This window comes from Mustela lutreola, chromosome 8 (genome assembly GCF_030435805.1).
Source record: "Mustela lutreola isolate mMusLut2 chromosome 8, mMusLut2.pri, whole genome shotgun sequence".
NCBI classification, from domain to species: Eukaryota; Metazoa; Chordata; class Mammalia; order Carnivora; family Mustelidae; genus Mustela; species Mustela lutreola.
The window spans coordinates 76,719,216-76,744,009 of record NC_081297.1 but is presented as its reverse complement, the minus strand read 5'-3'; the positions used below and the strand labels follow the sequence as shown (position 1 = coordinate 76,744,009).

Below are 24,794 nucleotides of genomic sequence, written 5' to 3'. Positions count from 1 at the left end.
TAACAAAAGGCTTTCCTCCTAGTTTTGACTTTAATATTGTGGTAGGGAGTTAAGATTCCAGAGGTGGCAGTTAATACTTCTGGACATTTCCTCTTTAAAGGTTCAGAGATCTGTCCGGTACTAATGGATCAGCCTCTCCTGCTGCTTGCCTGCGCGGCCACGTGGTTTGCCTTGTCACCCGAAACATGGGGCTTAGCATGTGCCTCAGCAGCTTAAGCGAATTCGGAACAAACAGGGACTGGGAGAGTTTGAGACTGTCAATTCTTGATAACCTGTTTGGGGGGAAATGAGATAATCAGTAAATTATTCAGATCTTCCTGTTTTTTTTTCTGCCTTTAGCTCCTTTCCTCACTTACTGTCCAGGTTTAAGATTCTGAGCCTCATAAGTTTATAAATGTCTTATCCTCTCTCAGCCCACTGTGCTCAGGTTTTATAGAGAACCATCTAAATCCTTGCCTTAAGTTTTATTTCACTTGTGGCATCACCCTGAGTTTGCTTTCCTTTTCTTTTCATCATTCATGGTGTAGTTAACAGGTATTTAAAAAACTAATTACTCATGTTAAGATTAGTTTATAATATACTGCTATATTTGGACATAGCATATCTTAACTGATGTATTACAGGCAAATTTGGGCCAGTGTTTTGATTCAGAATGATACCCCAAACTGATGTTTTAAAAATATATCTTTCAGGTGTGCAGTATTATAATTTGATATCTGTATGCACTACAAAGCGATCACCCCAAGTCTAGTTAAGCATCCATCACCCTACAATTGAACCGCAGCTTCTTCTTGATCTAGGATTTTGTTTTTGAAAACTGACATAGATTTAACACTTGCCATAATACACTTCGGTTAAAAGTCTGGATGCCACCTTAATTCCATTTTAGATTGTAAGATCTTTTTAAAGAGCATGTAAAAACATTCCCAAATGTTGATCAGTTACTGTTTTTCCCATTATTCTAAACATTTTTCTTTTATAAATCAACTGACATATCCTAGAGAAGAAGGTACAAAAGTACTGGTGATTACTAGATTTCTTTCAGTAGATTCTTAAGAACATTGAGGAAACTTACCTTGGGTTTATGTCACATTCCACATTTTAGGCAGCTTAAAGTCAGTATCAGCCTAAGAACTGTAAGTGTAAACAGTTTGTAGTTGTATCTTATAGTATTTTGTTGACTATTAAAAATGTAAACTAACTTGGAAAATAGATAAACTCTGGAGTTTGAGACAGGAGTTCATAGGACTTTTGGAAAGATCAAGTTCAATAGTGTGTAAGGTTACTTTGAAAAAATCAAACTGGCAGTTCTGTTTTCCTTTGTGCTTTTAATAAGCACTATTAAGGGCAGTTTATACTTTTCCCACAATTTACTGTTGGAGGGGTTGGCAAGGAGGAAGAATTTTAAAGTTAGCACATGATAAAATTTAAATCTATGGGCTGAGGCCTTCCAAAGAAAAGACAACAGAACCTCTTATTTACGATAGCTCAGGTTGCCAGTTACACATGCCATCTTTTTCTGACCCTGTTATCTGTCTGAATAAAATCCCAGATGGTACTGGATGTTGTGTTCTCCTTGTCAAAGAAGATGAACTTTAAGTTCATGTCAGATCCGATACAGTTGGAATAGGTTTTGGAACATGTTCTTTTCAGGTTGCATCTGGAGGTGGTGGGGTTGGAGACAGTGTTCAAGAACCAACAACAGGCAACTGGAGAGGAATGCTGAAAACGTCAAAAGCTGAAGAGTTATTAGCTGAGGAAAAATCAAAGCCAATTCCGATTATGCCAGCCAGCCCACAAAAAGGCCATGCTGTGAATCTGCTGGATGTGGTAAGCCACGCGAATGGGTTACGCACTAAGAAGATAACTGAATTACTAGGAAAGCACTTCAGAAAAACTCAAGGAACTAAAAGTCACAAAAACTTACTGAACTTTTAACCGTTTCAAAATGGCACAAAAGTGAAATTTTTTTCTTTCCCTCACTCCATTTAGCCTGTTCCTGTTGCACGAAAACTATCTGCCCGTGAACAGCGAGATTGTGAGGTCATTGAACGACTCATCAAATCATATTTTCTTATTGTCAGAAAGAATATTCAAGACAGGTTAGTACTATAGTACTAAATCAGACTCTAATACTGCTCAGTTATTCCAGAATTTGTTGTACAAATACACGTGTTTTAAAATTTTTAGGCTTTTATTCTAAATTAATGTATCATCTGATTTGGTTTTGCAGTGTGCCAAAGGCAGTAATGCATTTTTTGGTTAATCATGTGAAAGATACTCTTCAGAGTGAGTTAGTAGGACAGCTGTACAAATCGTCCTTATTGGATGATCTTCTAACTGAATCTGAGGACATGGCCCAGCGCAGGAAGGAAGCAGCCGACATGCTGAAGGTATTACTGTCAGCGGTTTTTAATTTTCACAGTTGGGTCGTAGATACAAACACTGCATTGTTAAAAATGCATTCTTATTCTTAGAGATAGATAGTCCTCCTATAAGGACTAATCTTTTTTTTCACTGGTACTTGATTAGACTTTTAGGTTCAAAACCAGAGGAGATACTGGTTAATATAAAGTTACTACATATAAAGTGGAGTGATTACGCCCACATAATTCAGATTTTTTTAATATCAAGAACTTAGTAAGAATCTACAGTTGTTTTTTTTTTTTTTTTTGAAATATAGGCATTGCAAGGAGCCAGTCAAATAATTGCTGAAATCCGAGAGACTCATCTTTGGTGAAGAGAACTATAGAATATGGAGACTTTGTTGACTCGAAATTTGCTAGTTACTGCCTACTTGAGTAGAATTTTATTTATGAACTCCTGTGTATTACAATGGTATGAATCTGCTCATGTGAAGAGACTGGCTATAAACTGAAAATTTTACTCTGTATTGCAGAACAAATCATACAGTTAATCCAAATAATAAATGGCTGTTTCTAAAGTTGCCCAGTACCTATAAAATACATCAAGTCTTTCTTGTGACCATTTCATTTGAACTTAAAAAGAGCTGTTAAATGTTCTAGTTGTGCAAGCAGTTTGCCTGTGGATAAGATGACCTGTGTAATCTGTTAGTAGTATTAAAGCTGCTGCCCTAGTCCTGCAAGAAGAATGCACAAGACACCATTTCCTACAACTGTAATGCATGCACAATATAAACTGGTCTGGCTTTGAAAGATGTGAGTTGACAGGTTACTCACAGTCATTGTATTCCACCTGTCCTTCGATTTATAGTTTTATTGAGCTTTGCTGCAGCCTTTGATGTGTAAGAAAGCTGAAGGCACAAGGTCTGGAACGTTGACAGTGACGCAGTGTGCGTGTGTAGCTATGCAGCCCTTCCACTTCTGGGCTCATGCTACCCTAGGGCGTTAAAAATCAAAGTATCTTTGATCCTTTCTTAAACCTGGAAGGATGAATTATATTGTTCTGCATTAAAAATCATCTAGACTTGATTTTCAAATATAATAATTCAGATCCATCTTTAAATTAGATCACTTACACCATGTCCCAAGATTCACTTGCAACTGGGACTTAAAACCAAATCCTGTGGTGATCACTGAAGTGTATCTTCTCTAATAGTTGGTTAAAAAAAAAAAGTTACTTTTGCTTCACACCAACAAAATACATTAGAAAATACTCTATTTTAGAGTGGAACAATATATATATATATAGTGGAACTCTATTATAGAGTAGAACTCTATAATCTAAAGAAAAATACCCGGACACAGCCACACATCCGAAGGCTTAGGCTACTAAAATGCATTCAAAGAGGTTGGGGGTGAGGTTTAGAACATATTCACATTTTATTAAAATTCCCCAGGTGATTCTTGATATGAATTACATTAAAAATTTTTTAAGATACGGGTCAAAATCCTTAAGGCATTTATTTAGCTCCATCTCTGACAGATACTCTATTTCCATAATATAGAATTTACTGAACATGTTAACCTTTCTCCTAAGTTATGACATTTATGAAGAACTCCTGGCAGGGAAAGCATGTCTGGCAACTCGAGCTTACGGTACCCATTTACTAGCAAACAACAGGCTCAGCAACTGACCTCAACCATGAACAGATTCAGTCTTCTCTAATATGGTACTCCTTTGAATCTGTGAGCAGTACCTATCTGGAGAGAATGCACACTACCTAAACGTCTGTTAGAACACACTCTGAAGTCACTCTACCATTCTTCAACCTCAGTATAGCCATCCATGACTGACTTACTTCAGATACATCAGATGACTACCATTCAGCCTTTTAAATTTGTAAGGGGGCGGGGAACTTAACAGGGCACCATTCTCCACATCAAACATATTTCAAATTGGAAATGTTACCTTTAAAGATAGGTTACGGTAATGTACTTGCTGGCACTACACACCTTGTACAAGAAAAGCAGAGGCAAGAAAGGTTTGGAAAGTTAGAAAACTTCCTTTGTTGGCTCTCAAACTGAGTGAAGCTCTGATATGTTTAGATGATCTGACATTTACAGTGGACACCTGTATGTTCTTGCTATGTAAATAAAATTGCTGGTATGAAATGACATTAAAGTTTTGTCAATAAATGAATTCTTCTTAACTTCGCTCCCAGAGAAGGTTCAGATAAACTATAGTTTAACTCATAACATAAATCTAATTGGAACATAATACAGCTTACACTGTATAAAAGTTTTACAAAATTTCCTATTAAATTCTCACAATTCAGAGATTATTACATCTCCAGTTTCACACATAAATTCAGTGATTTGTTCCATGTAATCCAGGTAGTAAATGGCTAGAATTTCAACACTACATGCTTTGCTGCCTATACGGTTTTCTAGAAGGAATCAGATTGTGAACCATTTTGTATTTGTGTATTTCACTTAGTCCTCAGGGAAATACACTGATATTACCCTGATTTTTGAGATGTGGAAACAGTTCTAAGAATTAATTTGCCTAATGTATAGAGAGCTTAATTAGGTCTGGACTCTAAGTCTGGAAAAGTTCCCTTACCTGAATTCCTTATGATATTCTCCTGTGATTGGATATTGGTATAATATTTATCTCTGTTTTCACTGTAGTTACTTTTCAGTTTATCTCAAGTTGCAATCTGCTTGAAGACAGACGCTGAAACTTAAAGCTAAGTTTCCAAATTTATGAAATACTGCTTCCTCAGTAATTTGGCAAAACAAGGCTGTGAGTAAATTTAATTATACTGAAACACAGGCAAGGGACTAAAACACTCAATTAGAAAACTTCTGAAAAGTACGGATTTTTGTTCTTTGAAAGCTAACTTTCTACTAGAATTTCTACTGCCAACTATGGCTTAATGTATGTAATACTTGTCTTCTTAAGGAGAACTGGATTTAATCAACAAAATTCAGAAAATTCAGAAAAAATTCAGAAATTTACAAGTTTCCAATACTATTTTTCACATTTCTAATGTGAACACTAGAAGCCCTGCTGGTGTCTGTGAGTCAGATCAGGGAGATGAACCCCCGATATAAAAGTATCCATGAGTCCTTACGCCACCCTCTTTTTCACTGTTCCTCCTCATCTCTAAAAAGGGAACAAAAAGGATAGGATAGTTCTTCCATGAAATAGAATTTTTAAAAGATTATCCCTGGCAATCATAGTTCTATGGTAGTCTGTAACACCTGCAGCTCAGCAGATAAAATACTGCATTATTACACCAGCATTTGTCTTAACCACCCTGTGGAAATAAGAAAATTACTCACACTCTGAGACCTAGAGAGTACTCCATTCTCTACGGTTTGACTTACATGAGCAAAAGTGTAAGTTCTGGAGCCAGCCTTTGGTACATCTTAGGAGATGGGTAAGTTTGAACCACCTGAAGGATTTTTCATCATAGCTGAAGCCATTTTATAATGTAGAAATTCCTTTTTCCTATTTTTAATAATGAAAGTCCATTCTTAAGAATATGTTGTCCAACAACCAAAACACACTCAGGATTCGTTACTTGTCTGTGATTTATACTGACTCCACCTTCTGTGATCATCCGATGCCTAAAAATAGAAATGTTTAATTAGAATCATTTGACTTACATTGCAGAGGCTCTGCAAACCACTCTGAAACCACTTAGCAGTGAATTGTTACCTTCATGTTCACTCTACTAGATTCTGCCTCCCTCAAATGCTTTTTGAAAAGGAGTGGATTTAAGGCACAAGTTTCTTGTTTAGTGGAGAAAAATCTAGGATATTTCATAGCTCTACGCAGAACTCTTCAGTTGGCAGTGGTTTAAACATGAATAGCGGAATCACCTGGAGAGTGATTCCTTAATCACAGAAAAGAAGCCTCCAGAAATACAAAGAGGACAGTGCTGCTTTTTGTGAGTTCCCATGAGATACCAGTCGCAACTATGTAGTCCTGTTATAGAAATCTTTAGGAAACTTATGAAACTGGAAAATCATTAGAAATTATATTATGAGACTATGCAAATAGTAGCATATTGTTAAAATGTTGAGAATTTTTAAAGTGAAATGGGCTGATTTCAGAGATGGATTATCAGTAGCTTATCTAATTCCAGTTTAGTAACAAATTTTTTGATGGTGTATGTAAATAGGTTTTACTTCTGTTATTTACGTACTGCCCAATTCATTCAACAAACATTAATAGAGCCTTTACTATACGCTAAATATAAATAGTACTGCAAACTAGTGGAGAGAGCCAGACTATTCCAGAGAGATTAAATGCTGTCACCAGTAGGAAATATGACTCTGGGTGCACACTGGGTTGGTGGGGGAGCTGGAAATTGTCCTGCAAGAGGAGACATGGAAACTGGGAGGGTGAGTAGCAGTTACTTCCATAAATAGGGCGAGGAAACATAGGGAGTAGCTGGAAAGAAGCAAACAGAAGAAAAGGTCTAGAGCATGAAAGTCCTTGGAAGCCCTTATGAAAAGCAAATGTTCATTTTCTCTTATCTGAATGTTACCAAATGACAAAGAAACCACTACTACACATGGTTTCATAAAACTCAACGTTTTCTATTTAAGGACAGATTTCTTTCTCTTAGGAAGTGTTACTTTGGTCTGTTTGCTATAGTTTCCAGATCATGTTCTCATTTTGCTTAAATGGCAGTCTTATACAATCTAAAAAAACGTCAATATTAAGAACTCTGTCTAAATCAGATATGCTGTCATCCTAAGTCATGGTAAAATTTCCAGTATCAGTAAATAAACCACTAGAAAAGTTCAGAAGAAAATAAAAAATGCTTCCACAGTAAGGAAAATCCTTAGAACCAGTGACTCACTCTGGAGAGGTATATGGCACCACCTGCAATCCAGTGTATATGAAATAATGAGCATATTAGGGAATCAGTAAGGTGGAATAGCAAGTGATAAGAAAGACAATGGATATTTTCTCTCTACAGAATAACTAAGGGCTTTTTAGAAGAAAGGTAAAAATCTAAAATAACTGAAAGAAAATAGCAATTTTAACAAATGTCATTTATAATCATGACTAGGGGCTGACAAGCATATGACTTAACTGTCAAACTCCAGGAAATGAGACACCCAGGGTTTTCTGGCTAACCAGTGCTTTTCCTTCTAAATCACTCTATTTCAGTTTTAAGTGCAGAAGCATCAAGTATATGCTGGATTACTTTTTTGTGGAACACTTTTATTCCCTCATAATCCCACATAACTGAGGAAAACGCATTCTACCTACGTCTTGATAAGAAAAATGGAATTCTCTGGGGTGCCTGGCTGGTTCGGTTAGTTAAGTGTCTGCCTTCGGCTCAAGTCATGATCCCAGTGTCCTGGGATCAAGTCCCAGGTCTGGCTCCCTCGTCAGTGGGGAACCTGCTTCTCCCTCTACCCCTTGCCCAGCTTGTGTGCGCTCCCTCATGCATGCGCTCCCTCCCTCTCTCTCTCCCTCTGTGTCTCTAACAAATTAATAAAATCTTAAAAAAAAAAAAAAAAGGGAATTCTCAAGAGGAGTAGTAGGTAATTTATAATACTAGTTTTAGGAAGTAACATCATATGCTTACTTCATTTTCAGAAATTCAACTAATATTCTTTAAAAATTTTATTTATTTGTCAGAGTGAGAGCAGGTATGCACACAAATGGGGAGCAGCAGAGGGAAAGGGAGAAGTAGGCTTCCCACTGAATAAGGAGCCCAATGCAGGACTTGATCTCAGGACCCTGGGATCATGACCCGAGCCGAAGGCAGATGCTTAACCCACTGAGCCACCCATGCGCCCTCAACAAATACTGTAAACAGGTTGGGCAACCCCTCTATTCCCTCAAAGATGACACAGACTGAATATGAGAGGGACCATGTGAATCTCTTAACTTTGGTCTCAAATTGTGACCATCTATCCCCAAGCTGACTAATCCCAGTGCATCTGCTGATCACAGTGGTCCCTTCAATGTAGGCCTTTCCAGTGCTGGAGGAAAAATGGGCTTAGATTTAAGGAGAGAAGTATGGGGGTATGAGAATTTATAGAAAATTTAGAGTATTTTCAACAATAGGTTCTCAAGTTTTCACTTTAGTCTTGGACTAAACTAATTTCTGCCAGGAATAAGATACCTTGTGGCACTACAGAAACATGCTGTGAACTGTAACATTTACTGCTGAATGAACAGTGACTGAAAGTTAAATCATCTTACCCTCGGGGACCATCTGGAATGGCATTTGCTTTGCGGCACGTATCTAGGACACTTGTTCCTGGGTCAAGAACTAATTCAGAAAATGAAGCTTCTTTAAACAACTCTCGTAACTCTTGATCAGACATGACCTCCAGGGCATCGATGCTGCTGTGATAAAGGGCCTGCGTACACCTGAAGAACACATCGAGAACCACATCACGGGAGTGCTTATCCACAGACACATTCTAATAGTCAGTTCTAAAACAGCAACGTTTATCTTGTAGAAGTCATACTTAGCTCAAGATGATCTTTCCCACAGAGGCTATTCTAAAGCACTTAAGTCAGACACTGACAGTCCTTACAGTGGCAAATGACATGATAGCCCTAATAAATTTTCTCAAGTCCATTAACTACATAGCTTTATCCAGTGTTAGTTATTCTTAAAGGCCACCTTTTAGCAGAATCCAGCCCTTCTTGTCCATGAACGAGCTTTGTAACTTCTGCAGCGAGTCGTTTCTGAGGAGCCCGCTTTTCTGGCTCTTTAACATGCAGCTGCATGATGTGGTCAATCTCTGGAAGGGGCAGGAAAGTGAAGAGCTTCAGGTACCTGTGGGACAAAACATACATTGCTGGTGTATACAACACACCTAATTTTTGTCTCCAACTCCCTTTCCCTTCAAAAGACATCCTGCCTACTTTTAAATTTACATATATTTTTAAGATTCATTTATTTTAGAGAGAGTGAGTGCATGCATGAACATGAGTAGGGGGAGAGGGAGAAAGAATCACAAGCTGACTCCCCACTGAAAACAGCCTGATGCGGGGCTCCATCTCACAACCCTGAGATCATGACCCACACCCAAACCAGGATTCAGCTGCTTAACCAACTGAGCCACTCAGGCGCCCCTAAACTTATTTTTCATTATGAAAAATACACATACAGAAATGTACCCCAAATAAGATACCCATGCACAGACCAGCCAGACTGAAGATGTTACTGTTTTGCCATCTTCACTTCAGATCTTTCCTTTTGAAAAGGCATGAAATAATATAGCTCTAGATGCCAACATATTCCCCTCCATGCCCAGGAATAAGCTAACCTAAATTTGTACCTACCCTTCCTATGCATGTTTTAATACTTTTGTTTTCTGTATATGTATCCATCAATAAAAAATGTGTAACTTAAAAATTGACATTTTATCTGTAGCTTTTAAAAAACACATAGAAAGTATACAAATCACAAACATAGTTTAAGGAATCAAAAAGCAAACATCTATGTAATTACTCCCCATCCAGAAATACCTCGTTTCTTCTACTCAAGAAAACCCAGATGTTTTTACATACACTTCCGCCTTTCCAAATGAACCACTCTTCTCCCTTTTCAAGGTAATCTCTTTGTTGTTTTTTTTTTTAAACTTCTACTACTCTGATATCCCTTGGGAAATGTCGTTGCTTTGTTTTGCCAGTTTTAGGCTTTATAAATGGGATCATACTGAATATATCTTCATCTTCAGCCTCTCTGGCACATCAGTATATTTGGCAAGAGACGCATTCACGTTGCTGTGTCACCGCTGTTACGTACAGCGTTCTGTGCCGTGACTACTTCGTATAAAGTATTTATGTAGACAGTCTACTGTGGATATCTGCGTTGCTTCCCCTCTTGGACAGCTGCTAATAACGCGGCTATGAATATTCCCATGTAGTTCTCTTGGTGCACATGTGTGCTCATTTCTTTTGGGGACGAACCCAGGAGAGGAAGTGTAGGGTCACAGGTTTATGTGCATATTCAGGTTTAGTAACACAGACACCTACTTTTCCAAAGTGGTTCTGTAAGTGCTGCATCTATGTCTGACCCTAAGTTTTGGATTGCCACGGCCTCCATGCCAAGCACTCCCCCACACAAATGAGCTGCTGCCTGCTTGCCACAGTTGAAGGCTCATGAGCCAGGCAAAGCAGCCAGCCACGGCTGCACAGCAAGTTCCCCTTTTAGAAAGCTGTGGATAGGGGCGCCTGGGTGGCTCAGTGGGTTAAAGCCTCTGCCTTCGACTCAGGTCATGATCCCAGGGTCCTGGGATCGAGTCCCAAATTGGGCTTCCTCTTTGGTGGGAAGCCTGCTTCTGCTGCTCCCACTCCCCCTGCCTGAATTCCCTCTCTCACTGTGTCTCTCTGTCAAATAAGTAAATAAATTTAAAAAAATTAGTGATCTAATCATCTCCTTAGTCCACATGGCCTTGATCACACAGCTCTGGAGACACTGAATTACTATGGCAGCAGTGACACTTTAGGAGAGAGACGACAGGCAATATACAGCAGAGGTGATATGCAAAACTGGGACTGGTGGGATGGCATCCAACGAGTGGTGCTGTGTTCCCAAGTGCTGTGACCTACCTGGTCAGCCAGTTATTGTAAGATGGGAAGGTGGGAAGGTAAGGCAGACCCCATAGTTAACTACAAGTACTACCATGCAGTCCTGCTGACAATACCATGTTCCCACTGTTCCAGATGCAGGCTATGGATAGTGATGTCGATTGGAATGACTGGGGGCACTCGCCTGGGCCCTGACCACTTGTGGTGAGCCCCTAGAGACATGACCATAGTGACCCAGATGACCCCCTCTTCATTTCTAAAACTGAAGAGGCCCCAAATGACCTGGAGTCCAGAGAATTCTTTTCATGAGGTGCTCTCCCTAATTAGAGGGCAGCCCTACTACATTTTAATGGGACTGCTAAAACCATTTAAAAGGCACTGGGGGGCCCTGATGAGTTGCTAGATGTAGTGGAGATTACTATCCAGGCACCCAGATGCTTCAAACCTATGCCATTACACACCCACTGCCCCAGAGGGGTTTCCCCTTGAGCAAATTTCCCTCAACCAAAAGGAATCCCTACCCCCTCCTTAGTAAACTCCCAACTTAATTTTGTCCTTTTCTGAAAATACACAGATTAAACTCTCCTGGGAGTTATAAAATTTCAGTATTCCTGGTCACTTAATATCTGGACAGCCAGTCTCTAAACTCTAGGCCCTAATTAATACTAGCATTCTCCCAGCCTGCACTCCTGACTTCAACCCAGTCCCTGCAAACTACCTCCGCCCTCTTCTCTAACCTCAGGGTTGGCAGCCACCTAAGCCTCTACCCTAGGAACTGGGTAGATCCCCAGGACTTAACCCACCTCCCAGAGGCAGCTGCCCCATACCACTCTGACAGTCCACTGAGACAATAAAAATGCATGGTCCTTTTTGTCCCTATTAGATATCAGGGCTCAAAGTCACTGTTATTCCAGACAAACCCTCTAAATTCTTCAAAGGGAAGCCCTTCTACCTACAGGGCATTCCTAGTAAAACAATCAAAGGTGTACAAATCCATCTGGATTTAACTAACTACAGGGACCATTTACTTCAAATAGCGTCTTCTGGTGGTGGCTTCCTTGGCCCTTTCTTTCCCTATTATGGGCATGGATGCACTGGCACAATGCCACACAGACCCAGCCCAAGTTCTTAGTCTTCTTGGGGGGATTTACAAAATGGATGCCAGTGACTCTCCCTCCTGTGGGCAAAATGGTAAACACCCCCCAATACCAATTTAAACAGGGCACTAAAGGCCTATACCTTGTTACTATAGATACTGAGATGGAGTCTTTAAGCCCACAGCCTCCCCTTTCAATGGCCCTGTTTGGTCAGTACATAAGTTAGCCACTCCTGAATGGAACCTCACCGTTTACCTTCAAATCCTTAATACTAAGGTTTCCCCAATTAAGCGATAATTCCTAGTATTACAGAATTAATTAAGGACACACCTCTCTGGGACAAGCAGCATGCTGGCATTCACATTACATGGGTCCCAGAAGGAAAACAGAGAATAGGGGCAGAAAACTTAATTGAAGAAATAATAGCTGAAAACTTCCCTAACCTGTGGAAGGAAAAGACATCTGGGCCCAGGAAGCACAGAGAGCCCCAAATAAGAACCCAAGACACATGATAATTAAAATGGCAAAAATTAAAGAGAGAATCTTAAAAGTGGGGAGAGAAAAGCAAAGAGCGATGTCTAAGATAACTCCCATGAGGCTATCAGCTGATTTTTCAGGAGGCCAGAGGTAGCAGTACTGTGTATTCAGAATGGTGACAGGAAAAAACTACAACCAATACTCTCCCCAGCAAGGCCATCATTCAGAATTAAATGAGAGATAAAGAGGTCCTTAGACAAACAAAATTTAAAGATGTCCATCACCACTAGCAAAGAGCGATGTCTAAGATAACTCCCATGAGGCTATCAGCTGATTTTTCAGGAGGCCAGAGGTAGCAGTACTGTGTATTCAGAATGGTGACAGGAAAAAACTACAACCAATACTCTCCCCAGCAAGGCCATCATTCAGAATTAAATGAGAGATAAAGAGGTCCTTAGACAAACAAAATTTAAAGATGTCCATCACCACTAAACGGGCTTTACAAGAAATGTTCAAGGGATTTTTTTTAAGTGAGAAAGAAGAGGCTGTAATCAGGACTTAGAAAATTATGAAAGAATTTCAATGGTGAAAGCAAATAAATAGTAAAGGTACCAGATCAATCACAAAGCCAGTATGAAGGTTAAAAGACAACAACAGGAAAATCACTTGTATCTATCATAATTAGTTAAGCAATACAAAAGACAAAAGAATGTAAAACATGACATCAAATACATAAAACACAGAGCGGGGAATAAAAACGTAGCAAACATGCTTTTTCAATGTGTTGAAACTTAAGTGACCATTAACTTAAAATAGATGCTATATGCATAGGATGCTAAGTATGAACCTCATGGTAACCACAAACCAAAAATGTGTAATAGATACACAAAAAAATAAGAATCCAAGCGTTATACTAAAGAAAGTTATCAAATCACAAGGGAAGAGAGCAAGAAAGGAGGAAAGGTACAGAAAAGAACTAGAAAAACAATCAAACAATTACCAAAACAACAAAAGTACCTATTAATCATTACTTTAAATGTAAATGGACTAGGGGAGTCTGGGTGGCTCAGTTAAGTGGCTGGCTCTTGATTTAAGCTCAGGTTATGATCTCAGGGTCCTGGGATCAAAACCCATGTCAGGCTCCATGTTCAGTGTGGAGTCAGCTTGAGGATTCTCTTTGGCCTTCTGCCCTTCCCTCTCCATATGCTTGCTATTTCTTTAAAACAAACAAATAAATCTTTAAATGTAAATGGACTAAACGCTCCAGTAAAAAAACACAGGCTGACTCAATGGATAAAAAAAAATCCAAGACCCATCTACATGCTGCCTACAAGAATCTCCTTCAACTTAAAGACACAAACTAAAAGTGAACAGATGGAAAAAGGTAGTCTATGAAAATGGAAACAAAAAAAGCTGAGGTAGAAATACTTACATCAGACAAAATAGACTTTAAAAGACTGTAATAAGAAACAAAGAGCATTAATATAATAATAAAAGGATCAATCCAATGAAGATATAAAAATCACAAATACCAATGCACCAAACATGGAAATACCTAATTACATAACACAAATATTAACAGATATCAAGGGAGAAATCAAGGGGTACCTGGGTGGCTCGGTCAGTTAAGCATCTGTCTTTAGCTCAGGTTATGATCCTGGAGTTCTAAGACCAAGTCCTGGGGTGGGGGGTGGAGCAGGGGGGATGAGGGGGGAAGCTCAGGTCCCTGCTTTGCATGGAGTCTATTTCTCCCTCTCCCTCTGGCCACCCCCCACTAGTGTGCACATGTGTGCCCTCTCAAATAAATCAAATCTTTAAAAAATATAGAGAAAAGTCAACAATAATACAATAGAAGGGGACTTTAACATCCCACTTACAGCAACAGATGGGTCATCTGGGCAGAAAACTCAAGGAAATTGTGGCTCTGAACAACCTATTGGACCAGATGGACTTAACAGATATATACTGAATATTCCATTCCCAAACATAGAATACACATTCAAATGCACACTGAACACTTTCCACAACAGACTGCATGTTAAGTCACAAAACAAGTCTCAATTTATGAAAACTGAAATTATACCAAGCTCCTTTCTGGAAGGTATGAAACTAGAAATCAATTTTAAGAAAAAAATCTGGAAAAAACACAGACATGTGGAGATGTAACAACATGCTATGGAACAAATAGTGGGTCAACAAAGAAGTCAGATAATAAACTAAAAACTGCCTAGAAACAAATGAAAGTAGAAACATGATATTCCAAAATCTTTGGGACTTAGAAAAAGGAGTTCTTTTTTTTTTTTTTTTTTTTTTTTTTTTTTTTTTTAAAGATTTTATTTATTTACTTGAGAGAGAGACAGTGAGAGAGAGCATGAACGAGGAGAAGGTCAGAGAGAGAAGCAGACTCCCCATGGAGCTGGGAGCCCGATGCGGGACTCGATCCCGGGACTCCAGGATCATGACCTGAGCCGAAGGCAGCCGTCCAACCAACTGAGCCACCCAGGCGTCCCAGAAAAAGGAGTTCTAAGAGGGAAATTTATAGCAATGAAGGGCTGCCTCAAGAAACAAGAAAAATCTAAAACAAGCAATCTAAACTTACAACTAAAGGAATTAGAAAAAAGAACAAAGCCCAAACCTGGCAGAAGCAAAGGCGTAATAAAGATGAGAGCAAATAAAAACAGAAACTTTAAAATAAATGAAATTATGAGTTAGTTCTCTGAAAAGATAAAACTGATAAACCTTTTACCAGATTCATCAGGATAAAGAGGACTCAAACACATAAAATCAGAAATTAGAGAAGGTACGACTGACACCACAGAAATAAAAAGGACTGTAAAACACTACCATGCTTAGGGGCACCTGGCTGGTTCAGCTGACAAAGCATATGACTCTTGATCTCAGGTTTGTTGGCTTGCGCCCCACATCAGGTGTAGAGATTATATAAAAATATATAAATAAAATCTTAAAAAAAAAAAAAAAAAAAGACTACCATGCTTAACCAAAGAGGCAGAAGATCTGTAATGTGCGAACTATAAAACACTGATGAAAGAAAATGAAGATGACACAAACTAGATTGGAAGAATTAATAATGTTAAAATGTCTGTACTGCTCAAAGCAAACTACAGATTAAATGCAATCCCTATCAAAATACCAAGAGCATTTTTTATAGAACTAGAACAAATAATCCTAAAATTTGTATGACCCACAAAAGACCCAGAATAGTCAAGATAGTCATGAGAAAGAATAACAAAGCTGGAAGTAACACTTTTCCAAATTTCAAGATATACTACAAAGCCACAGTAATCAAACAGAATGGTAATGGCACAAAAACAGACCCATAGATCAGTGGAACAGACTAGAGAAAGCAGATATAAACCTACACTGATATGGTCAATTAATCTGTGATAAAGGACAAATGTGTGACAAGAAAATACAATACAATCCCTTTAACAAATGGTGCTGGGAAAACTGGACGGGTACGTGCAAAAGCCTTAACTGGACCACTTTCTTACACTATACATTAAAAAAAATTTCAAAATGGATTAAAGATCTAAATATTGAGAACTGAAACCATAAAATAAAAATAAACTATTAGGACTATACCAAAATAAAGCTTTCATGCAGCAAAGGAAACTATCAACAAAACAAAAAGGAAACCTACTGAGTGGGTTTTTTTGCAAATGATTTATTTGCAAATGATATATCCAACAAAGGATTAATATCCAAGATATATAAAGAACTCACAGAAGTCAATACCCCTAACACTATGCATCCAATTAAAAATGGGAAGAGGACTTGAATAGACATTTTTCCAAGGAAAACATATAGACAGTCAACACATACCAAGATGCTCAACATCACTATCATCAGAGAAATGGAAATCAAGATGATAATGAAGTATCGCTTAATATCTGTAACAATGATTTGTATCAAAAAGATAAGAAATAACGTATTGGTGAGGATATACAGAAAAAGAAACCTTTGTGCGCTATTGATGGGAATGTAAATTGATGTAGCCACTGTAGAAAACAATATGGAGGTTCTTCAATAATTAAAAATATACCACAAGGATCTGCTGATGGGTATTTGCTAAAAGTAATGAACTAATTCAAAAAGATATGCATCCCTATGCTCATTGCAGTATTTTTTTTTTTAAGATTTTATTTATTTGACAGACAGCAATCACAAGTAGGCAGAGAGTGGGGGGGGGTGGAGAAGGTTCTTCACTGAGCAGAGACCCCGATGCGGGGCTCAATCCTAGGACCGTGGGATCACTACCTGAGTTGAAGGCAGAGGCTTTAACCCACTGAGCCACCCAGGCACCCCGCAGTATTATTTACAATAGTTAAGATATGGAAGCAACCCAAGGGTCCATTAATAGATTAATGGATAAAGAAATAGTATATATACAGTGGAAAGTTACTCAGCAATAAAAAAAGAATGATATCTTGCCATTTGTGACAACTCCAGTGGATCTAGAGGGTACTACATTAAGTGAAATAATTCAGGCAGAGAAAGATAAATTCCACATGATTTCACTTATATGTGGAATCTAAAAAACAAATCAATTTAAAAAACCCCCAAAACAGAGGACAAACTAATGGTTGCCAGAGTGGGGGGCTAGGGGATGGGAAAAATAGATGAAGAGGAATAGAAAATACAGGATTCCAGTTAAGGAATGAATAGTCATGGGATGAAAGATACAACACAGAAAATATAGTCAATGGTTTAAAAAAAAAAAAGGACTACTACGGAAAATTATTATATGTCTAACATATTGAACAACTTAGAAGGAATGAAAAATTCTTAGAAACATCAAATCGTCCAAGACAATCAGGAAGAAATAGAAAATCTGAACAGATCAGTTACTTGAAATGAAACTGAATCAGTAATCAAAACCTCCCAAGAAACAAAAGTCCCGGACCAGATGGTTTCAAATGTGAATTCTATCAAACATTTAAAGAGCTAATATCTACTCTTCTCAAACTATTAAAAAACTGAAGAGATGAATGCTTCCAAATACATAGTATTCGGCCAGCATTACCCTGACACTAAAATCAGACAAAGACACTTCAAAAAAAAGAGTATTGCAGGCTATATATCCTTGATGAACACAGACACAAAAATCCTCACATATATTATCAAACTGAATTCAACAATACATTAAAAGGGTCATTCCCCACGGTCCAATGGGATTTATTACAAGGATATAAGGATGGTTCAATTTATGCAAATCAATCAACATGATATACAACATTAAACAAAAGATAAAAAACCATACGATTATCTTATTAGATGTAGAAAAAGCATTTGACAAAATCAACACCCATTTATGATAAAAACTCTCCACCGAGTGGGATTATTGGGAACATACCCCAAAATCCAAATATGAAAAACCCACAACTAACATCATACTCATTGGTGAAAATCTCAAAGCCTTTTCACTAAGATCAGGAACAAGGCAGTAATATCCACCTGTCACTTTATTTCAGCATAGTACTGGAAGTCCAACCACAGCCAACAGGCAGAAATAAAAGGCACCCAAACTGGTAACGAAGAAATAAAACTGTCACTATTTGCAAATGACTTGATACTATATAGAAAAAACCCTAAAGACTCCACCAAAAAACTACTGGAAGTAATAAATTCAGTAAAGTTGCAGAATCCAAATTAACACACAGAAAACTTCCATTTTTATACAGTAACAACAAAGTAGCAGACCAGGAAATCAAGAAAACAATCCCATTTACAACTGCATCAAAGAGTAAAATACTGAGGAATAAATTTAATGAAGGAGTAAGAGACCTGCACTCTGAAAACTATAAAACACTGATAAGAATGTGAAGAGGACACAAATAAATGGAAAAATGTATCATGCTCATAGGTTGGAATAATATTGTTGAAGTGTCCATACTATCCAAAGCAAAATACAGATTTTATTTATTTACTTTTGCGTGAAGTACATATTTAAAGCAATCCCTATCAACATACTAACAGCATTTTTCACAGAATTAAGAACAAACAATCCTCAAACCTGTATAGAACCACGAAAGAGCTCAAATAACCAAAGCAATCTTGAGAAATAACAAAGCTGGAGGGATCACACTCAGATTTCGAGGTATATTACATAGCAATAATAAAACAGTAGGGAACTGGCCCAAAAATATACACACAGACCAACAGAATAGTGAGCCCAGAAATAAACCTACGCCTATATTATTCTATCAATTATTCTATGACAAAGGAGCAAGAATATTCAATGGGGAAAAGACAGTCTCTTTAATAAATGGCGCTGGGAAAACTGGAGAGCTACATGCAAAAGAATAAAACTTGACCACTTGCTCACACCACACACAAAAATAAACCCAAAATGGATTAAAGACCAAAATGTAAGACCTGAAACAATGAAAGTCCTAAAAGGAAATAGGCAGGAACTCTTGGGACATCCACCTTCGCAATATTTTTTGGATTTTTCTCCCCAGGCAAGAGCAACAATAGCAAAAGTAAACTATTGGGAATACACCAAAATAAAAAGCTGGCGCAATGAAGCAAACTATCAACAAAACGAAAAAGCGACTTGCTGACTGAGAGCAGATATTTGCAAATGATATATCTGATAAGGGGATAATACCCCAAATAGATAAACAACTTCTACAACTCAACACCAGAAAACAATCTGATTAAAAAACAATCTAATTAAAAACAAAACAAAAAACAAAACAAAACAAAACCAGACATTTTTCCAAAGGAGAGAGATAGCCAACAAACACATGAAAAGATGCTCAACATCACGAATCATCAGGGAAATGCAAATCAAAACCACAATAAGGGTGCCTGGGTGGCTCAGTGGGTTAAGCCGCTGCCTTCGGCTCAGGTCATGATCTCAGGGTTCTGGGATCGAGTCCCGCGTCAGGCTCTCTGCTCAGCAGGGAGCCTGCTTCCCTCTCTCTCTCTCTCTGCCTGCCTCTCTGTCTACTGTGATCTCTCTCTGTCAAATAAATAAATAAAATCTTTAAAAAAAAAATAAAAAAAAAAAAAAAAAAAAAAAAGATACTGCCTCATACCTGTCAGAACGGCTAATATCAAAAAGACAGGAAGTAAGTTTTGGCAAGAATGTGGAGAAAGGGAACCTTCATGCACTGTTGTGGGGGAATATAAACTGGTATAGCCATTAAAAAAAGAGTAGAAAGGTCTTCAAAAAATTAAAAATAGAAATTTGATACCATCCAGCAGTTTCACTTCTGGGTATTTACCTGTAGAAAACAAGGACACTAATTCAAAAAGATACGTGCACACCTATTTTCACTGCAGTATTATTTACAACAGCCAAGAAATGGAAGCAACCTAAGTGTCCACTGATAGATAATTGGCTAAAGAAAAATGGAGTATTATTATTACTCAGCCGTAAAAAAGAAAGAAATCTTGTTATTTGCAACAACATGGGTGGACTTTGAGGGTATTATGCTAAGTGAAATAAGTCACTCAGAAAAATGCCATGATTTCACTTGCATGTGGAATCTAAGAAACAAATGAACAGATAAAACAGAAACAGACTTACAAATACAGAGAACTGGTGGTTGCCAGAGTGCAGGGGATGGGTGAATAGATGAAGGAGATTAAGATATACAAACGTCCATAAAATAAAGTCACAGGGATGAAAAGTACAGCACAGGCAATACAAGCAATATTATAATAATTTTGTAAGGAGGCAGCCAGTGACTACAATTATTGTGATGAGCATTTCATAATGTATATAAAATGTCAAATCACTATGTTGCACATTGGAAACTAATCTAATATAGTATGTCAACTATACTTCAATCAGAAAAAAAGGACAAAAAAAATCTGATGCCTCTAAGTGCCTGACATTTTAGTTGCCAAATTATCCATTTTAAAGACGTTCATTTTGAATAAACATACTGCCAGCTGTTATGATACAGTTAGTAGCAAACCAACTAGATCCATTACCAGGTCACCCTTACTCATGAAGTTTCTCTTCTAGAAAGCCCTAGATAAGGGACCACTTGAGTGACCCTGTTTCTCCCCTTCCTGTTCCCTAATTCCTGCTTTTATGTTTTAAATTTCCCAATAAAGGGTGAAGCTACAAAGCCCTAGGCACCCCACCCTTTGTCTACAATAAGGCTGTGGCCTAGGTCCACACTCCCTCCCTCTCTCTACCCAGGGCCTTCTGTGTGGCCCTCCAGGACCTGTGAGTAAGAAATTTTGTTTTTCAGATTTCCCTGATGGTTGTTGCTGAGATGCATCCGGCAATCATAAGAACCACAAAGGCCAGTCCAGCCTCAACACTGGTTCTGGTCAGGGAAAGGTCTGTGGGGCTTGCCACAAATGGTATGTGCCCAGGTGAGTTCCTCAAGCATTTCTAGTCAATAGCATCACTAGCAATTGGCCGAGACTGATACCACAATTAAGTTCACTCTCCCAACACCTTGGAACATTTTCACCAACACCTGGTATTGCTAATTCTGTTTCTCCATTCTGGAGGGTACATAACAGTATTTAATTGTACCTCTATCTTGCATTTTCTCCTCATTATTAAGGCTGAGCAACCTTCTCAGATGTTTTGGGTCTTTTGGACAGAATCTCTCTGAAGTGCATGCTCAAGCCTTTATGTTTCTATTGGGTTGTCTTTTTCTTATTGGTTTATGGAATTTGAGTATAAGCTTTACACTTTTAGTACATGTAATGGATATTCTTCTACTCTTAATGGTGACTTCAATGAACAGTAGATCTTAATTGTAATTTAGTCAAATCTTTATTTGTATCTCATTTGAGGATCCTTCCCTATCCCAGTTATGAAGATATTTTCCTATTTATCTTCTGAACACATGATTTATCTTTTGTTAGAGTTAGGTTGATAATCTACCTGGAACTGATTTTTGCAAACCGTGTGAGACTAAGTTTCATTATTTTCCCCACATAAGACATCTAATTATCTAAGTGAAATTTACTGAAAAGATTGTTTTATCCTGATGTTCTGCAGTGCCAAAGAGATCACGTGACCACAGATGCTGGAGTCCACCTGGATTCTCTAATCTTTACCATTTAGTCTCTTTACTAAATCTTAAATTTAAGCTTGTGCTTTAAAACCAAAAATTACTAGAATTAAGATTTTAGAAGAGTTGCTGGATACACATTTAGTCATAGAAATTAATTGTATTTTTTATACATTAGAGCCAAATAGAAAAGGAAACTTTCCAGATGTCAGTCTTGATACATCAAAACCCTAAAGTGTATCATCAAATGTTTGAAATAAATCTAAAGGAAAAAACTTTAATTATTGTAGTTTGATAAGGCATATTTTCCACTCTGGAAATGTTATTTTTGGTTAAATTCATCTTTTTTTTTTGTTGCAAGTCTATTTTTCTCATCAATTTATATTCTTTAAAGAGTTTAAGATGCGAATTAATGAGAAAGTCATTTTTTAAAAAGGATTTTCAAAAGATGTTATAAAGAAAACAAACTTTAGAGACAAAGGTAAAATCAGGTTTAGTCAAGTTGATGATAAAAGGAGTGAAAAAACTAGAATACACAAGTGGGAGTGTCTTAAGTACTTGTTAGATGTAGATCACAAACTTGGCTCTAAGTTTTCATCAATCAGTGGTTTTCTGATCTAACCAACAAAAAACTGTTCAGAAGAACAGAATTGCAATGTTCTGGGTCTTAAACGAAAATCTAAATGAAAACAAAAACACAGAAACTATAAAGGGTACATACAGATTCAATGGCTAAAATTATGAGTTTATAAAGTTAATTTTTCTCAGGATACTATGAAGAACTCACCGTTCTACCAAATCATCCTGCTGCCTGACAAAGAACTGATACAATTCAAATGGGGAAGTCTTCTCTCGGTTTAGCCAAACAGCATTACCAGCTGACTTTCCCAATTTTGCTCCAGTTGTACTTGTAATTAGAGGAACCGTGATTCCAAATACATCTTCTCCCGTCAACCTAAGCATAAAGAAAAACTTCATTATGTGCTTCAAGCACAAGTGATGGTAAGTTCTGCAGATCCTTCTTCAGATTTCATTCTGGTCTCTTGCTCTAAGAAAACTTCCTTCACTTTGTAAATCTGAATTTTTGTTCCTCTTAATTGCACTCAATTCGTTTTGACATTTGTCATTTTAAACTGCAATGGACGGAACCAGTGACTCTGAGGTAGTTTCTGCATCACTAGGTCCTAGAAAACTGTAAAGTCTGAGGGAGAACAGGAAGACTGGGTAAGGGGAAATCAGGTAAAGACACTTAAGAATGTTTTAAGGAATTTTAAAAATGAGTTATCACATGGGTTAGCCCTGTAGTTGAACTCCCTCAAGAAAATGCAATTAAAATCTACCTTATTTGCCAAATATCTGGAGTTGGAAAAAAATTTGAGATGCCAACCAAAAACTAACACTAGCTTCATGGGACCTGCAAGGCTAAATCAGAAACTACTCTAGGAGACACGGTCGCATTCAAGCATAAACAACGAAAAGCAGAGTTACTAAAGGGAAGCAAAATACACAAGCTGTATTCTGAGTAGTGGTCTATTTCCTTCAAAGCTCTAAGAATACGTTGCATGCCTAGTATCATTAATTCAGCCCTTCAACTTTCGTGAGCTAGTCACATTAACACCATTACAGACTTAGCGGAGTAAAACCCACAAGGATTCAAAAAGGGCGTCATTCCCCAATCGTTAATAGTTGATCACAGGATATTCACGTGTAAATTATTTGGTCACAAGATTTTTCCTGGGTCTAAAGGAGCTTACTTGTGGATAAACTCGTATCCGGACACGATATTGCCCAGCTGATCAGATCCACCCAGCTGGACCCGGCATCCATAATGCTTGAACAAATAATAGAAGTCATAAGCCTGGAGCACCTGGTATAAAAACTCTGCCAAGCTCATGCCCTCGGGACTCTTGAGCCGGGTTTGGACGCTCTGACGGCTCAGGAGCGTGCCCATGCGGAAATGCCCACCCACAGCCATTAGGAAGTCCACCAGGTGCTGCTTCTGGTACCAGGCCGCATTGTCCAGTACCGTGAAGCTTCCCCAGGCCCGCCCATTCGCGAAGAGCTGCTGGTGATTAGCCACCATGGCCTCGAGTCCTTGGCGTAGGGCGCGCGCATTGCTTCGCACGCGCTCTGGTTCCAGCGCTTCCCGCTCCTTGGTACGGCCGCTGGGGTCTCCCAGGCGCGCGGTGGCACCTCCTACCAGTGCGATCACGTTGTGGCCCGCTCGCTGGAAGTGAAACAGGCCCAGCAGCGCTAGCAGATGCCCCACGTGAAGCGAGTCGGCCGTGGGGTCGAAACCGCAGTAGATGGTCTGAGGAAAGTTGCCCGTGCCACGGTCAAAGAGCTCTGGGAGCTCTATCTTCGTACCCGTCTCGGGGAAGAACTCCTTGAAAAGACCCCGAGCCTTCTGCATCGCCAGCAACCCCTGAGCGCCCGAATGGGCCTCACGCGGTCCCAGGAGCAAGACTCCTGATGGGCCTGGGGTCCCAAACCACCGGCCGCGGGCAAAGCACCGCAACACGGGGGCCGCCATCTTGGCGTCGGCACGAGGGGAATGCTGGGATTTTCTGGCTCTCGCCACACCCCCCTCAGTGCCAGCCTCCTACAATTTCTACGGAAATCGCTTCCGTGTATTTCTGCGCATGCCTGAGTGGGGCGGGGCGGTCACTTAGCTACGGAGTTTGAGTTCTCCGCGGACGCTGGAGTTCTGACGACCCGAGTGGGGATTGTGTTTACCGTCAGTCACCTTAAATTCTCTAAAACTTTATTGACTCATTCGTAACGTAGGTGTGTCTGTGATAATAGTTCCTACCTCACAGGGCTCTTGTGAGAACTGAGAATGAAAGCTCTTGGCACCTGCTGTAGCTCTCTACAGATGTTAGATTTTAATTTTCACCTGAAAAAATTGTGGTGCACAAGTTCCTTCGAATTCTTGGTTCTATGGAAAAAGTCCATAGAGGTTGTCCATAGAGGTTGTAACGGGTTAGAAATTGGTTTAACTTAATGGAGAGTTACGGAGTTGGCGTGGCGACCCGAACTCGGGATAGCGATTCCCCGCGGAGGAGAGCGCCAGAGGCATCGGCCTACATTAGTTTCTCCAGGAGGTGGCAGTCTTGCCCAAGCTATAGCGGGAACAAGCCCTACAATAAATTAAATGCAGGAAACCCCAAGTTTTATTTATCTATTTAACAATTACAGGTAACCAGGTGGGACACAGCTTTAGTATAAGTGGATTCAAATTGGTAATCGCATTGCC

At 38.8% G+C, this 24,794-nt stretch overlaps 2 protein-coding genes across 10 annotated transcripts in view; one reads left to right on the top strand and one right to left on the bottom strand.

Annotated features, from left to right (window-relative positions):
- The window catches only part of DNM1L (dynamin 1 like), a 50,426-nt gene extending 45,881 nt beyond the window's left edge, over nucleotides 1-4,545 (top strand). For 6 of the 8 annotated variants that reach the window (XM_059185670.1, XM_059185674.1, XM_059185673.1 and 3 more), the window contains 4 exons: nucleotides 1,654-1,830; nucleotides 1,993-2,102; nucleotides 2,234-2,393; nucleotides 2,684-2,947. In XM_059185670.1, coding sequence (XP_059041653.1) covers nucleotides 1,654-1,830; nucleotides 1,993-2,102; nucleotides 2,234-2,393; nucleotides 2,684-2,740 — 504 coding nt within the window. In that variant the 3' untranslated portion in view covers nucleotides 2,741-2,947. Of the gene's footprint in view, nucleotides 1-1,653; nucleotides 1,831-1,992; nucleotides 2,103-2,233; nucleotides 2,394-2,683 lie in introns of all 8 variants that reach the window. The other 2 variants (XM_059185667.1, XM_059185666.1) reach the window with 1 other exon arrangement.
- YARS2 (tyrosyl-tRNA synthetase 2) lies at nucleotides 100-24,082 on the bottom strand. 2 transcript variants are annotated; one of them, XR_009356734.1, is made up of 6 exons: nucleotides 23,293-24,082; nucleotides 22,326-22,493; nucleotides 9,035-9,190; nucleotides 8,605-8,775; nucleotides 5,757-5,999; nucleotides 100-272 (listed from the first exon to the last, which is right to left on the bottom strand). XR_009356734.1 is itself a non-coding variant. In XM_059185675.1 (5 exons), exons 1-5 carry the CDS (start codon nucleotides 24,069-24,071, stop codon nucleotides 5,840-5,842), a joined length of 1,434 nt encoding a protein of 477 aa, XP_059041658.1. In that variant the 5' UTR covers nucleotides 24,072-24,082; the 3' UTR covers nucleotides 3,780-5,839. The 2 variants fall into 2 exon arrangements, 1 of the variants encoding a protein (XP_059041658.1); XM_059185675.1 differs by lacking the exon at nucleotides 100-272 and having other exon boundaries at nucleotides 3,780-5,999.
- Nucleotides 24,083-24,794: the final 712 nt, after the last annotated feature.

Coding starts and splice junctions, on each gene's coding strand:
- YARS2 (XM_059185675.1), bottom strand. CDS start 24,071: ATGGCGGCCCCCGTGTTGCGGTGCTTTGCCCGCGGCCGGTGGTTTGGG. Junction 22,494..23,292: donor GGATACGAGTTTATCCACAA/GTAAGCTCCTTT, acceptor CTTTATGCTTAG/GTTGACGGGAGAAGATGTAT. Junction 9,191..22,325: donor CAGGATGATTTGGTAGAACG/GTGAGTTCTTCA, acceptor TTTGTCCCACAG/GTACCTGAAGCTCTTCACTT.